The 17,252-nt window shown below is 41.5% G+C and overlaps 1 protein-coding gene across 7 annotated transcripts in view; it reads right to left on the reverse strand.

The window, feature by feature from the left end:
- LRP1B (LDL receptor related protein 1B) overlaps window positions 1-17,252 on the reverse strand; it is a 1,334,345-nt gene that overhangs the window by 385,100 nt on the left and 931,993 nt on the right. For all 7 annotated transcript variants that reach the window (XM_075117809.1, XM_075117811.1, XM_075117812.1 and 4 more), the window contains 2 exons: window positions 11,840-11,974; window positions 11,128-11,257 (listed from right to left, as the gene is read on the reverse strand). In XM_075117809.1, the coding sequence (XP_074973910.1) occupies window positions 11,128-11,257; window positions 11,840-11,974 (265 nt within the window). The remainder of the gene's footprint in view (window positions 1-11,127; window positions 11,258-11,839; window positions 11,975-17,252) is intronic.

The raw sequence follows: 17,252 nt of genomic DNA on the forward strand, positions 1-17,252 counted from the left end.
ACTCATAACTACACCACTGGGCATTCTGAGAAGGAGGGATGCCTACAACAAAGCTCTGTCTACAGTCTGTTCTGAGCAGAATGAGGGAATGTAGCAAGTCTACAGAGCCTGCTTCCTTCCGTGACATGAATGCTGTGGTACAGCACACCAGCTCAAAGGAAGAGAGGGAACATATGACACCCCTTCTACTCCACTACACCTTTGTGCAGAATGGGCCACAAGCTGGTCCTAACTAAAGAATTACTAACTCAGTTAACACATGGGCACAGCTTAAATGAAGTTGAGGAAAGATTTTTAGCGAGGATTTCAAACTCTTCCTGGCTTCCTCTAGCAAGAAATGAGCAGGATCTTTCTTTTAATAAGAGATTTCTTATGTCTAGTCCACTACTACTTTCTACTGAGACAGCATCCTCAAAACAAATAGCTATCAATAACTCAGAACATGCCAAAATGGAGTTTAATAATAGATTCCTCTTTTCTATATATAAAATAGACAATGTTGTTGAAAATGTAGCTCCACACTAATTGCAACATTATATACTAATCAGGAACCTTCTTGGCTTCATCCAAGAAAATCAAAATTAGTCAAATCCATATCATCTTGCAAGACTAGGCATAAGTGAGGTATGACAGACAAATTGTTGTACAGGTCTAAGGTGCCTTTCTGAATTTACTCAGTAACATAAACCATACTATCTAGAAACATTATCAGAAGGGGCTGAACAATGCATGGTTTATATTTTGCTGTGACTGGCAGAAGTAATAAACAGAGCTGGTTGGGAATTTTATGACAATTTGTTTTTTGACAGAAAACACCAATTCATTAAATTTGAAAGGGGCTGTTTTGATTAAAATTTTCAGGAATGTTTCCCAGATCCATGATGGTATTTCTGCTCAAAACCAGAGAAAGAGAGAGAGCCCCCCAAGGATATCTGCCTGTATTTACATAGGATGCAGAAAGACTGGGGAGATGCCTGACTGACAGCAGGGATTTGAACACAGTTCTCTTATATCACAGGTGAGTGCCCTGACAAATGGGTTATAGTCTATGATCTCTCCTGTTGGAGCTGTTGCACTTTGTATAACTAATTAAACATTCATTGGGCCACAGAGAGAGAGAGTGGCTTGATAACCCAATGGTTAGGAGACACAACTCAGATGCAGGAGATACAAGTCCCTGTACTCACTCAGGGAAAACAGGGGCTCAAACCTGGTTCTCCCCTCCCTCCTAATCCCATGAGTGCCATAACCACTGAACTACTGGCTAGTCTGTGATTTTGCTCACACTCTGTTTTTTTGTGAAAAAAATATTGAAAGGTCTCTGGTTCTTCCGAATGCAGAATGAAAAATTTTTCAACATCTCTAAAATTTTCAAGGGATAAGAAAACAATTTCTCTCCCAGCTTTATTTATAAGGGTTTAACAATAGTCGTTTTCACTTCTCTTTTGCAGTTGTCAACTTCGGTTTCATTGACGTAGAGCTAGGGTATAAGCAGCTATTAAAGGTTTATCTAGTAAGAAGGCAAGAGGGGGAGGAGTGAGGAAAGGAGGCCTACATCTCCCATAATAAAGAATTTATTACCACAGCCCACCTATCCAAAGATGCTTTTGCCACAGACTTCATTCTTTCCTGAAAAAAACACAGATGTGCAGGGGCTGGGTAGAGTTTACAACTTAAGAATCTATCTCAAGTGGCATTTTTGAGGCTTAGAATAAAAGACAGAGGTCCAGCCAAATTGGGATATACTGTCTTGCCACAAGAGGAACACTTACTAATTAATATACCTTTGTCTTCTCAGCTTCCTCAATCATTTTGAACACACTCTGAAACCTAGAAAGCTTAACAAGACTGCAAAAACTAAAGAATCTCTCCACTACTGAATTTGTTCATAAATTATTTCATACACAGTACACTGTTCTCTTTTTTTCTACTGTCTTGTACTTCAACTGGAATTGCTGAACAAAATCCTTCAGACAGTAATTCACCTGTCATTTGTTGTACTAGCTACTTTTGCATTGCCCCAAATCACAGTATTTTAAGATTTGAAAAGTGACAGAGAAGGCACAGTAATCTAGTAAAAAAAATGTTCCCTCTAGCATAGCAAACAAGGAAATTCTCATTTTTAGCACTGCCATTTCTCTTTTACCTCCTTGTATGGCTATTTAGAGTTTATTCCTTTTGTAAGTTAAAACAGGATACAGAGTCAGGTACCAGCCTGTGAAAAATGTTTGCATTGAAACGCAAAACACACACGCCTGGTTCCAGGTTTAAGTGAAAGAACAAGCTCCTGAGAATATTCAGGATAACATTCATTCCCACACAACGCCTCTGGATCTACCCTCCCGCAAAAGCAGGTTTCAGATTTTAGATGTCTCTGCAGAATGAAGACTGGGGCTACAATCCCTCTCTCCTCCCCAAATACTTGGGAGTAGCTGACTGTTTCTTTTCCTACACTTCCAAGCTCTTTTAGGGTGGGGGATTTATTTATAGAGCTCACCACTGCAACCTGCAGGAACTCCCCAGGTAAAATAAATCTGCACAATAAGATCCCTATTAGACTTCACAGAAACTTCTTGTGAGTTTTCCCTGGTCGGGTATAAGTAATTCTACTTGAGAAATATATAAATAATGGTGGTCACATCTTCATTAAAACATTTGCCTTGAAGTTAGAGCTTGTTTCAACATGCAAGTCCCTTTGGGCAAGAGTACTTTATCTGACTCTACAGTGCTTTGTTCGGAGCTTTTTGAGGTGCTCTGTCCCAGAGCAGCTGTCCTGGCAATTCATAGATAGAGATGTGTCACTCACATAGCTGGGTTCTGATCCATTAATTGTTCTGAAGACAAGAAACAAAGCCTTGGACTGTCAGCAGAAGTAGACAGGTGTCAAAGTTCCTTCCCCACTCTGAACTCTAGGGTACAGATGTGGGGACCTGCATGAAAGACCCCCTAAGCTTATTCTTACCAGCTTAGGTTAAAAGCTGCCACCACCAAAGTGTTACACAAAGAATAGGGTAAGTGCCCACTTGGAAACGTCTCCCCGCAAAAATATCCCCCCAAACCCTACACCCCCTTTCCTGGGGAAGGCTTGAGAAAAATCCTCACCAATTTGCATAGGTAAACACAGACCCAAACCCTTGGATCTTAAGAACAATGAAAAAGCAATCAGGTTCTTAAAAGAAGAATTTTAATTGAAGAAAAAGTAAAAGAATCACCTCTGTAAAATCAGGATGGTAAATATCTTACAGGGTAATCAGATTCAAAACACAGAGAATCCCTCTAGGAAAAACGTTAAGTTACAAAAAGATACAGAAACAGGAATATACATTCCATTCAGCACAACTTATTTTATCAGCCATTTAAACAAAACAGAATCTAATGCATATCTAACTAGATTGCTTCCTAACTCTTTACAGGAGTTCTGCCCTGCATTCCTGCTCTGGTCCTGGCAAAAGCATCACACAGACAGACAGACAGGACCCTTTGTTTCTCTCTCCCCCCCAGCTTTGAAAGTATCTTGTCTCCTCATTGGTCATTTTGGTCAGGTGCCAGTGAGGTTATCTTAGCTTCTTAACCCTTTACAGGTGAAAGGGTTTTTCCTCTAGCCAGGAGGGATTTAAAGGTGTTTAACCTTCCCTCTTTTTTATGGCACACCCCCCAAATCACAGATAAGGTGAAACGCTGGCTGTGATTTCTTCCTGGAGCTCTAGGAGAAAACAGAGTTAATAAGACACATGCACCTCTAAATATACTACCAAGTATATAAAGACTAACATTTTCCACATCTCAAGGACAATTTTAACCAGTTGATTCTGGGAAACTTTTGGGAGAGTGCATCAGCCACTTTGTTAGAAGCTCCTGAGATGTGTTGGATGTCGAAATCAAAATCTTGCAGAGCTAAACTCCACCGAGTAAGTTTTTTGTTATTGCCCGTGGTGGTATGAAGCCACTGTAGCGCAGCATGGTTGGTTTGCAGGTGGAAACGCCATCCCCAAACGTATGGGTGTAGCTTTTCCAGAGCGTAGACAATGGCGTAACATTCTTTTTCACTGACTGACCAGTTGTTTTCCCTCTCAGACAGCTTCTTGCTGAGAAACACTACAGGGTGGAATTCTTGATCCGGTCCTTCCTGCATTAAAACTGCTCCCACACCATGCTCGGATGCATCTGTGGTTACTAGGAATGGTTTGTCAAAGTCTGGGGCCCTTAGCACAGGGTCAGGCAAGAGTGTCGATTTAAGCTGGTTAAAGGCCTTCTGACACTCCTCAGTCCACTGAACGGCATTTGGCTTTTTCTTTTTGGTTAGGTCTGTCAGTGGGGTGGCGATTTGGCTGTATTGCAGTACAAATCGCCTGTAATATCTGGCCAAGCCTAAGAAGGATTGGACCTGTTTCTTTGACTTTGGGACAGGCCACTTTCGGATAGCATCCACTTTGGCCTGTAGGGGGTTGATAGTTCCTTGACCCATCTGGTGTCCAAGGTAAGTCACACTGTTTAGGCTTATTTGACACTTCTTAGCCTTAACAGTTAGTCCTGCCTCCCTTATGCGCTCAAAGACTTTTTGTAGATGTTCCAGGTGTTCTGGCCAGGCATCCGAAAATATGGCCACATCGTCAATGTAGGCAACTGCATATTCTCCCAATCCTGCTAGGAGACCATCTACAAGTCTTTGGAAGGTGGCGGTTGCATTCCGCAACCCGAAAGGGAGTACATTAAATTCATACAGCCTGACATGTGTGGTGAAGGCTGACCTTTCCTTGGCGGATTCATCTAGCGGTACCTGCCAGTACCCCTTGGTTAAGTCCAAGGTAGAGATGAACTGGGCCTGTCCATCTGTGCATGGCATTGGATAGTTGTCTGGGCGAGTTACACATTTAGCTTACAGTAGTCCACGCAAAAACGTATCTCCTCATCTGGTTTGGGAACTAGAACCACTGGAGAGGCCAATGCACTGCCAGAGGAGCAGATTACCTGTAGATTACCTGTAGCAGATATCTGTAGCATATCCTGGATCTCCTGTTCTATAGCAGTTTTAGCTTGAGGAGACACCCGGAAAGGTTGGGCTTTAATTGGGTGAGCATTACCTGTGTCAACGGAGTGTAATGCCCGTTCAGTCAGTCCTGGGATGGCTGAGAATGTCAGCACATAGGTAGTGCACAGCTCCTTGATCTGCCGTCGCTACATATGCCCAAGGGTCATGGAGAGGTTCACCTCTTCCATGCCACCTTCGCTTTTCCCTTCGTAGTAGACACCTTCAGGCCACTCAGGGTCATCTCCTCCCTGGGCTGTAAACTGACAAACCTTTAATTCTCTGGAATAAAAGGGCTTTAGAGAATTAATATGGTACACCTTAGGCTTTTGGTTGGAGGTGGGGAAAGCTATGAGATAATTAACAGCTCCCAGGTGCTTTTCGACCATGAATGGCCCTTCCCACGACGCTTCCATTTTAGGGGCCTGGAGAATGACCTGGTCCCCTACTTTGAAGGAACTCTCTCTGCCATGTTTATCATGGCTTTTTGCTCTTTTTGAGCATCCTGTAGGTTTTCTTTAGCAAGGGCTAAAGAGGTTTGGAGGGTGTTTTGTAGGTTGGTTACAAAGTCCAGAATCTTAGTTCCTGGAGAAAGTGTAAACCCCTCCCATTGCTGCTTCACCAACTGTAATGGCCCCTTAACCTCACAGCCATATACAAGTTCAGATGGTGAAAACCCTAAACTGGGATGTGGTACAGCTCTGTAGGCAAATAGCAACTGCTGCCACAATAGGTCCCAATCATTGGAGTGCTCATTTACGAATTTATGTACCATGGTCCCCAAAGTTCCATTAAATTTCTCCACCAGGCCATTTCTTTGATGATGGTAAGGGGTGGCAACCAAGTGATTAACCCCATGACCTTCCCAAAGGCTTTCCATAGTTCCTGCCAGGAAATTAGTTCCTGCATCTGTGAGGATGTCGGAGGGCCAACCTACCCTGGCAAAAATGTCTCCTAGTGCCTGACACACACTTTTAGCCCTGGTGTTGCTTAGAGCTACTGCTTCCAGCCATCAGGTGGCAAAATCCATGAAAGTCAGTATGTACTGCTTTCCTCTGGGTGCCTTTTTTGGAAAATGACCCAGAATATCCACAGCTACTCGCTGAAATGGAACCTCAATGATGGAGAGGGACTTTGACCTGGTCTTGGGGTTTTCCCACTCTTTGGCATACCTCACAAGACCGGACATAGGTAGAAACATCCTTACCCCTTCCCTCCTAGTGGAATGACCTCCACAAATGGTCTTTGGTCCTGTTCACCCCAGCATGGCCACTAGGATGATCATGGGCTAAGCTCAAGAGCTTTACCCGGTATTTAGTTGGAACTACCAACTGTCTCTGAGGATGCCAGCCTTCCTGGTGTCCACCAGAAAGAGTTTTCTTGTATAAAAGTCCTCTTTCTACAACAAACCTGGACCGATTAGAAGAGCTGAGAGGCGGTGGGTTGCTCCGTGCCGCCGTCCGAGCTCTCTGGAGGCTTTCATCTGCTTCCTGTTCGGTCTGGAACTGTTCCCTTGATGCTGGAGACATAAGTTCCTCATTGAATTGTAGACCTAGGCTTGGTCCCTCTGGAAGCAATGTAGGGGATGGGGCTGTTTCCGTTGACTGTGAACCGCTCTCCGCTGGTGCACTATGTTGGGGTTCAGGCTCTGGCTGAGCCTCTTGTGTAGGGTTATTGGCTGCTGCCGGTTCAGGTTCGGTGGGGCCCTCCGGTGTTGGGGTTGCAAGGACTGGATTCAATGCTGGCAATGGTTCAGGTGCTGGTTGTTCCACCGGTTCCGGTTCTGGGGCTGGCTCTGTCTGGGTCTCTGGGACTGGATTCACTAATGCTGTCGCTGACGTTGCCATGGGGTCCGGTTCCATCACCTCTGATCGGGTCCTGGTAGAAGTTTCTGGAACAGAGTTAGGCATGACAGCTTGCTTAGCCTGGCTGCGGTTGACCATTCCCACCCTCTTGGCTAGCTTCACATGATTGGCCAAGTCTTCCCCCAGCAGCATGGGGATGGGATAATTATCATAGACTGCAAAAGTCCATGTTTCTGACCAGCCCTTGAACTAGACAGGCATCTTGGCTGTAGGCATATTGAAAGAGTTGGACTTGAAGGGTTGAATTGTCACTTGGATCTCTGGATCAATTAAATTGGGGTCCACTAAGAAAGCATGGATAGCTGACACTTGTGCTCTGGTGTCCCTCCATACGGTGACCTTCTTCCTGCCCACACTCACAGTTTCCCTCCGCTCTGAGGGTATCTGGGAGGTATCTGGGCCTGAGGACCTCTGGTGTGATTCCGGTGCAATGAACTGTAATCTGTTGGGGTTCTTGGGGGAGTTGGCCTTTACATGCCCTGGCTTGTTACATTTCAAACATTGTCCAGCTGACGGGTCACTGGGGCGAGGTGGGTTGCTGGAGAATGGTGTGGCAGGATAATAAGGTGTCTGCAGTATTCCTTGGTGTGTAGTTGGGGCCTTGGGCTGCCCCCGGTAGTAGGGTGTAGTATGAGGGTGTCCCTTCTGGTATCCTCTCCAACTGCGACCAGGGTTGTTCCTCTCTCCTCCCTCCACCCGTTTTGGTCCGGCTTGCCCCGCCTCTCTGGCGGTATGGGACTGCTCATATGGATCAGCATAAGAAGCGAGACTTTCTGCTGAGTCCATTTCCTTATCCCATAAACACTGTTTTATTTTCTCCTTGGATATATTCAGGAATTGCTCCTGAGCTATCAAATCACACATTCCGTCAAAGTTAGTGACACCCCTTCCTTGAACCCATTTATCTAACAAATCCTTCATCTGGTTTAGATAAGCCACATTACTTAGTCCAGGCCCTCACTTAAGGGTTCGAAATTTTACTCTGTATGTTTCAGATGTATTTTGAAATTGCTTTAAAACCAAATCCTTGAACTTATTATAGTCAGAATCCTCATCAATAGGCATCTTATTGAATATGTACAGAGCTCTTCCAGTCAATTTTGCGACCAATGCGGTCATCTTGTGAGCTTCAGGAATTTTATGGAGAGCGCACAGTCTCTCAAAGGTGAGAAAATATTCAGCAATATCACTGGATTCATCATACTGTGGACATAGTCGCTCCCATTTGTGGATTGTTGGGGAAGGATGATTAGGGTTATCCAGTAGATTCCGCTCAGCCTTTGCCTTCTCCAGCTACAGTGCATGCTTCCTTTCTTTTTCCTTCTCCACCTCAACATGCTTCCTCTCCTCCTCTGCACGCTTCTTCTTTTTCCTTTTCCTCCATTTCTTTTTCCCTTGCCTCCATAGCTCTCCTCTGGGCAGCCTCCCTTTCCTCCTCAGCATGCTTCCATTCTTTTTCCTTTGCCTCCATAGCTCTCCTGTGGGCAGCCTCTTGGGCTTTTCCCTTTTCCTCCATTTCTTTTTCCTTTGCCTCCATAGCTCTCCTGTGGGCAGCCTCTTGGGCTGTTTCCTTGGTTTCTGTCATGTTTGCCTCTCTGTTTTTAACTAACTTTACACCCGAGAGTTAGAAATAAAACCAACAAACAAACAAACAAAAACTTGGCTTGTCAAAAAAATAGGTTGTACTGTAACTTGATACCTATGTTCTCTGATAGTGATTGTCAGCCTACAGAAAAATCCTTTTGAAAAAAACCTAATACCTTTGTCTCCAGACAAATAGACAGAAAAAACCCTCTAGTTGCTCTTAGCTAAAAACAAACAAAAAAAAAACCCTCTTCAGGTCTGTGAAGAACTTGTGAATTTCCCTGCAGGAGGTTAACTACCCTGCCTTTAGGAAGAGAAACTCCAGCTCACAAAAGCAAACTCCCTTTTGTTATGCTTTTGCTTTGTCCCCTTTTACAAAACACTTTAAAATCTTTTAAAATCCTTCTGTGCTTCTGATTCAAAAAAACAAACAAACCTCAAAATGATTTCAAAGTAATCCCACCGCTCTGCCACCATGTCAAGGTTCCTTCCCCACTCTGAACTCTAGGGTACAGATGTGGGGACCTGCATGACAGACCCCCTAAGCTTATTCTTACCAGCTTAGGTTAAAAGCTGCCACCACCAAAGTGTTACACAAAGAACAGGGTAAGTGCCCACTTGGAAACGTCTCCGCACAAAAATATCCCCCCAAACCCTACACCCCCTTTCCTGGGGAAGGCTTGAGAAAAATCCTCACCAATTTGCATAGGTAAACACAGACCCAAACCCTTGGATCTTAAGAACAATGAAAAAGCAATCAGGTTCTTAAAAGAAGAATTTTAATTGAAGAAAAAGTAAAAGAATCACCTCTGTAAAATCAGGATGGTAAATACCTTACAGGGTAATCAGATTCAAAACACAGAGAATCCCTCTAGGAAAAACGTTAAGTTACAAAAAGACACAAAAACAGGAATATACATTCCATTCAGCACAACTTATTTTACCAGACATTTAAACAAAACAGAATCTAACGCATATCTAACTAGATTGCTTCCTAACTCTTTACAGGAGTTCTGCCCTGCATTCCTGCTCTGGTCCTGGCAAAAGCATCACACAGACAGACAGACAGGACCCTTTGTTTCTCCCTCTCCCTCCCCCCCAGCTTTGAAAGTATCTTGTCTCCTCATTGGTCATTTTGGTCAGGTGCCAGTGAGGTTATCTTAGCTTCTTAACCCTTTACAGGTGAAAGGGTTTTTCCTCTGGCCAGGAGGGATTTAAATGTGTTTACCCTTCCCTTTATATCTATGACAACAGGCCATCAGTGGAGTTATCTGAACACAGGAGTTGTATCATTTTGAGGAGGCAGGCTTTGAGATTCTGCACTAACTGAAACCTCTGGCTGTTTCCACCTTCAACCCAAGACACAATGAATTATAATTATCCAAGCTGAATAATACATATATCACTGTTACTAGAACCTTATCCAGGAGAAAAAGGAAAAAGTTTCAGAAGTCGTTTTCTATCACTGATAGAATGTTGAGGCTTATAGTGAGTTGGAAGAACCACTCTAGGCATCACACCACTTTGAAGAACTCCCCTGACTGAATGTAAAAGCTGATTTCCTATAGGTTGTGTGATCTCCTTATGATGGAGTTGGTTGAATCTGTGGAAAATGAGATATATAGACGTATATATGACTTTCTACAGGACTTTTGTGTTTTCCAGGAGGTTGGCAAGTTCAATTTTCTGAAAGAGTCATTGATAATGCATAAGCAGTAGACACTGTTGTTCTCCACAGTTGTGCCCATTAGCAATAGACACAGTTGTTCTCAGGAAGGGCACAGGCTCTGTTTATATATGGTCACTCAGCTATGTCTCTGGGCTTCACCATGTGTAATGAAGCCAAATTCTTTCATGTAGTTAATGCAATCTCTTGTTATTTAGAATATTTTGTCTTGGGAAGTGTTTTTCATAGTTGATATTTTCTTCAAAGTAGGATGAGAATTCTTTGTAGTGGTCAATGCTTCTGTCTGATGTTTCAGTTACACAATCCAGAACACCTCTGCTGGCAACAGCTGTGCAGCTGTGATGGTAAGGGGATCTGTTATTGCATCAGCATAGTCCACAGCACTTTGTAATTGGTGGATGGATCTGAAGAATGTTTTGTGCCACCACCATTCTATTCTTGTACCTAAGCACTTTATCAGACATAGTTTGTCCATGAACACTTGTGATCTTCTTGGTTGGTGCGGAGAGGATGTTATATTGGGGCCAAAACATTGATATTTATGGCCATCGAAGGATTACATCATTCTAAGAGTTCATCACCATATTGGGCTTATTATAGTTGGATGGTTTGTCTTCTGACAATGTGCTGAAAACTTAAGATGATTCAAAAAAATTAAGCACACTTCTGATCTCTTGCTAGGTACCTCTTCAAGTGAAAAGACTGTCTAACAGTAGGGAAACTGTTCTGAAAATAGGTAAGTAGACTGTAATATTTAGTTTAAACAGAGATGTCATAGTAAGTATCTCAGTATATGAGAACATCCAACTTGTACAAAAACTGTTTTTTACAGTACAATCTTTGTCTGGTTTTATTGAAGACTCTAGCAGTAAACAGATGTCAGAATGAATGCCCTGATTTACTAATTGTAGATTTTTAATATTAGCATGCATTTTTTTAAAAAGATATAGAAATATTTAAGTTACCCTTTTTCTGGGTGCACTGCTATAGATCTTGGCTGGTCCAGACCTTGGGATATAATTACGTATCGGAATGAGCCATTGAGTCTAGCAACTTCAATTAAGTTGAAGCCATGATCTGTCCAATATATGTTACCTAGGAGAAATACCAAGAAATTACTAAGAAAATAAACAACTTCTTTAAAAGACCAGTTGCTGTTCGATATCAGCTGCATAAAACATAGTAGCAGAAAATAATGTTCTCTGTTTGTTTTAATACATCTGTAGGTTTTATTACTCTCTCATTAAGCCTAGTTATTAGGAACATAAACTGAAGTGAAATTTGTAATTTTTAATCCTACTTTCAAATATTTCTATCTTGAGGTCTAAACCAAATCTGCATGTATCAAAACAAAGTTGAAACTCCACACCTAAGAAACAGGGGGCATTTTAATTTTCCAACTGTCTTCAAGCATAAGAGAACGTCTAAAACCATTTTTTCCGCCTTATGGAATTCTTGGGATATTTTTTGCTAAGTTCACAGTGGGTGATCGTCAATATGAAAAAAAACATATCCAGAGGCTTTGAATATTAGAGAGAGTGAAGCTGAAAGAAAAAAAAAATATGCACCTCTGTGGCTAGAAGTACAGAAGTCTACTATTATCAAGTAGAGTCTTTTTCAGCATAAAAAGGCCTATCTAAAAGGTATTTAAGAAATAATAAAGGCAGGTGGTGTTACCTGCGATCCAATCCACTGCTATGCCTTCAACCCTTCCCAAGCCATTTGAAATGATGTCTTCTTTCCAGGTCTGGTCTCGTCTAGCTCTGCTAATTTTGTTGAAACCCATATCAGTCCAGTAAATTGTGTCATTTCCTGGAAAAAAAATACAGACAGAAAAAAATATAATTAGTAAAAGCTATCACCTTGATTAGGGAATAATTCAATGAAAAACGTTCTGCTCAAAATGAACATCACATTTTTGTTTCCACGGTATGCATCTGATGAAGTGAGCTGTAGCTCACGAAAGCTCATGCTCAAATAAATTGGTTAGTCTCTAAGGTGCCACAAGTACTCCTTTTCTTTTTGTGAATACAGACTAACACGGCTGTTACTCTGAAACCTATCACATTTTTGCTCAATCATCCACATGAGGACCTACAGACATTACTTCTTCACAATTTTAATACTATTATATTAATACCCACTCCAGGATTAAGATAATAGTATTTAAACACATCCCCATCTCCAACTACATATTTTCCCCATCTTCTCCATTGAAAAAAAATAAATGTATAATGGGCTACATCCTCAAGTAATGAAAATCAGAGTAGATACAATTATCTTGAAAACAGGGACTGTCTTATACTACTGTATATTTACAACTAATATCACAACAGGTTCATGACCCTGATTTGGGCCACTGCTTTTACTGCCACAATACTTGTGTCATAAATATAAAGGGAAGGGTAAACACCTTTAAATCCCTCCTGGCCAGAGAAAAAACCCTTTCACCTGCAAAGGGTTAAGAAGCTAGGATAACCTCGCTGCCACCTGACCAAAATGACCAATGAGGAGACAAGATACTTTCAAAGCTGGAGGGTGGGGGAGAAACAAAGGGTTCTCTCTGTCTGTGTGTTGCTTTTGCCAGGACCAGAGCAGGAATGCAGGTCAGAACTCCTGTAAAGGGCTAATAAGCAATCTAGTTTGATATGCATTAGATTCTGTTTTGTTTAAATAGCTGACAAAATAAGTTGTGCTGAATGGAATGTATATTTCTGTTTTTGTGTCTTTTTGTAACTTAAGGTTTTGCCTAGAGGGATTCTCTATGTTTTGAATCTGATTACCCTATGAGGTATTTACCATCCTGATTTTATCGAGACGATTCTTTTACTTTTTTTCTTCAATTAAAATTCTTCTTTTAAGAACCTGATTGTTTTTTCATTGTTCTTAAGATCCAAGAGTTTGGGTCTGTTTTCACCTATGCAAATTGGTGAGGATTTTTATCAAGCCTTCCCCAGGAAAGGGGGTGTAGGGTTTCGGAGGATTTTTGTGAGGGAAAGACATTTCCAAGTGGGCTCTTTCCCTGTTATATATTTGTTAGACACTTTGCGGTGGCAGCAATAAAGTCCAGGGGCAAAAGGTAAAATATTTTGTACCTTGGAGAAGTTTTAACTTAAGCTGGTAAAAATAAGCTTAGCAGGTTTTTCATGCAGGTCCCCATATCTGTACCCTAGAGTTCAGAGTGGGGAAGGAACCTTGACAACTTGTAATAAAATAATATACTAACAGTATGCTTTCCAATGGGATACCTTCATATTTGTACTATTGTTATTTCTTTAATGCCAGTACAGCTTTTTAAAAATAATTATTTCAACCACATTTGGGGCTCTTAAATATTATGGGGCAAATCTTGGGAACTACCTACATCTACCCCCTTCTTTTTGGCAATCATGCAGATAAAATGTTTGGAATCATCCCGTATATCTAATAAAAATATGAAAAAAACTTATGTAATGATACAAAGGAAGTTTAGAAATTTGATAACTTGTGACTCATCTTCTAAGTTAACACTGTAAACATATTGCAATTCCATTTGAATAGATGGCTAAAATCTGTCTTCCAAGTGGTCAGATAGAGTCTTGGACTTATGGAGTGAGCTGTTTCCTCTCAGAAATGATAAAGAACTAGAATATTCTTTCCTTGTTTATTTTTATTTTCATTGTGCACATATCTCCTATTATTTTCATGAACTAATAGACATAAAACAACAAAAGCAACAGCAAAACTTACATACATGTGGACCAATTTCAGGATGCCAGCAAAGTACAAGTCTGTTCTCAAAAAATGAATCCAAACTGTTCATCTTTCTGCAGTTTCTCACAGACATTGCTGCCAAATTCTCTCTAAACCCACCCCAAACACATAAATGTCCTATGTCAGCGGATATGCATTTGGCCTGTAACTCCAAAAATAAAATATGACCGAAGTTTAAAAAGACAAAAAATCAAATATGGCCTTGAGTAACTGGTTCAAATTGAGAAAGTAGGTAGAACTAGAGTCTCTGAGTTTGAGCAAATTCATTTGGAATTGTACAGTTAACAAAGAGAGCCATTTCAAGCTATTCTGTTTACAAGGAAATCCTGCTTTTGAGAGGCAGTGTATGATTACATGTGAATTACCTACAAAAATGTTCTGGGTAGTTGAGACTTCATGAAAATGTTGTATCTACTATTGTTACAAATAACTCTTAAAATCATAATAACTCAGACTGATTACAGAGAAAATGTTTGTTTACTTGGTGCAACTAACAGCTCTTTCTGAAAAGTTATTGTCACTGTTTTGTTGATGGTGCATCCTGTTCCCCAGACCATGAAACAGCAGAGCTGAAACTGTATAAACAGCAAACAGCTGGTACCTGCGTACACAGTCAGAAAGGGAGTTAGGGTGAGAAGTGGGGAAGAACAAGTTTGGACTGGCTTTCAGACATCGCAAAAAGCACTCTTCTGAACATAGATGGGGCAGAAAAAATAGTAACTTTTTAAAAAGAAAAACGAGAGGCATGCTATTTAAAGTGATCTTTTAAAAAATCCAATTAATAAACAAATGTTGACAGTGTTCTTTAAAACACCCAGATTAACCAAGGATATTATGCTTGTTTTCCAAAACAGAAAATGTGTAAGTAGTTTAGTGATCTAAATCTATGAGGTATTTTTTTAAAAAAATATTAATATATGTGATAAAATACTTGGAAAGAATATTCCTAGTATTAAAAGCATGACTTTTTTTTCAAGCTATAGTAATTAATAAATATTTGCATTTAAAATGGAAGTATATAGTACTTTACATAAGAAAATACATACATTCTGCTGGCACACTAACTGGGTCAGAAGAGCAGTGTATGAAAGCCCATAAGACTCAGTTTCAGAAACAAGCTTCCAATTTAAAACAAAATGAAATAAATAAATAAAAATAAAATAAAATAAAATATAAACCCTCACTGCTCTGAGCTAATGGGGGCTGAGAACAAAAAAATATATAAAAGAAGGGCAGGGAACAATGATACTCTTTCACACATCAAAGTTGCTGGTTATAGAAAGGGATGTCAGAAATGTAGGTTAAGATTTGTTTGTCCTGTCATTTGGAGAAACTGGCATAACATATGTGGCTGTTTTAATGGTTGGCCATAGGTAGCTGGAAAGCGGTGGCTGCTGGCCGGGATCTCAGCTTTGAAGGCAGAGCCACAGCAAGCAGCAGCGGAGAAGTAAGGATGGCATGGTATGGTACTGCCAACCTTACTTCTGCACTGCTGCCTGAAGAGCTGGGCTCTCAGTCAGCAGCTGCCACACTTGGGCCACCCAGCTCTGAAGGCAGCAGCACAGAAGTAAAGGTGGCATACTGTTATATGGAGTACTGCATAAGAGTACTGCCACTCAAAGCCCTGGCTGGGATGATTTAACTGGGAATTGGTCCTGCTTCGAGCAGGGGGTTGGACTAGATGACCTTCAGGGGTCCCTTCCAACCCTGATATTCTATGATTCTATGATTCTTCCTTCTGCACTGCTGCTGGCAGGGTGCTGTTTTCAGACCTGGGTACCCAGCCAACAGCTGCCACTCTCCAGCCGCCCAAATCTAAGGGTGGCAATACCACACCCCCCTAAAATAATCTTGTGACCTCCCTGCAACTCCCTTTTGGGTCAGGACACCCAATTTGAGAAACACTGGTCTCCGCCATGGAATCTGTGCAGTATAGGGTAAAAGCACACAAAAGACCAGATTTCATCGGGGGGTGGGGGGGAGAGACCAGATTTCATGATCCGTGATGCATTTTTCATGGCCGTGAATTTGGTAGGGTCATAGTCATAGGTATGAGGGCTATATTACAAAGTGTAATATATTTCAGCTTACTTTGGAGAGATGCCAATCTCTTTCATAATTACTACTGAGGCAAGGCCCTCCAATTTTGACCCTACACCTTTGCCAAAGAAAACCAAATCTGTCTGAAATTCAGATTATAGGTCAGCTAGAATTTTATTTTGTGCTAGAAAGCTGGAAACAATTCAGACAAGACAGACTGTGAGGTGGGGGGACACTCAGAATGAGGTACTCACTTTTTGAAAATGTTCATAACCTCTTTCAGAAAAACACTATTGAAATCATTCAAACTGAACTGGAAATACATAGGACCATAGGAATTCCTGTAATGGATCAACCCAGTGGTCTATCTAGTACAGTATGCTCTCTCTAGTAGTGGCCTGTACCAGATGCTTCAGCAAGAATACTGTCATGACTTGGTCCAGCCACGCTCCACAGACAGAACCCAGTCTGTTGTGATTGGATCTAACTGCTGAATCCCACATGCCTCTAACTCTCCTGAGTCAGGGTAGGCACTCCAAAGCTCACACGTCGATAACCACATTTTATTCAAAGGATTTATGGCATGAAGGAAAGGGAATTTTGAAACTTATCTTTCCCTTTCTATTGTAATGGTAAATCTAAGGTTTCATCTGTCTGTTTTCATCAGTGTCCTTGCAGGATACCTGCTCCACATCCACAGAATGCCTGATGCTGATGAGGAGGAGAAAGAAGAGGGACTAGGGAAGACATGTTCAGCAAGACCCTGCAAGCCAGTGCTGCATCACACCGAGAACAAAGGGCCAACATGACAGCGTGGAGAAGGAAAGAGCAAACAGGAAAAAGTGCCAGGAGTCCCAGCAGGAAAAGGAGACAGAAATGCCCCAGGACATAATAAATCTTCTCAGGAAAGAAACCCAAATGCTGCAGATCCTGGATGATCTATAGTTGTAAAAATCTCAGAGTCCTCTCAGTATTCCATGGTAGCAGCTCTCTGCACCCTCCACCATGACACATGTGCCCCGCACCATTCCACACCAGAGGACAACAAGAAAACCAGTTTCACATACCCTATCTGGTGAGAACCATGGTTGACATGTGTATAAGCCACAAGACACTATATTTGTAGACTCAAATGGACAGAAGCATTTGTTCGCTGCCTTTCCAGTGGAACATTTTATTCCATTAATTTATTAAAAGTTTCTACTGCATTGGCTATGGCTTTTTGCATGCTGCTTTTGCCACTCAATAAGTTTCTGGTTTTGGAGAATAAAATTTTCTTTATTAGTTCACAACTCAT

Source organism: Caretta caretta, chromosome 11, assembly GCF_965140235.1.
Source record: "Caretta caretta isolate rCarCar2 chromosome 11, rCarCar1.hap1, whole genome shotgun sequence".
In the NCBI taxonomy this organism is placed as follows: domain Eukaryota; kingdom Metazoa; phylum Chordata; order Testudines; family Cheloniidae; genus Caretta; species Caretta caretta.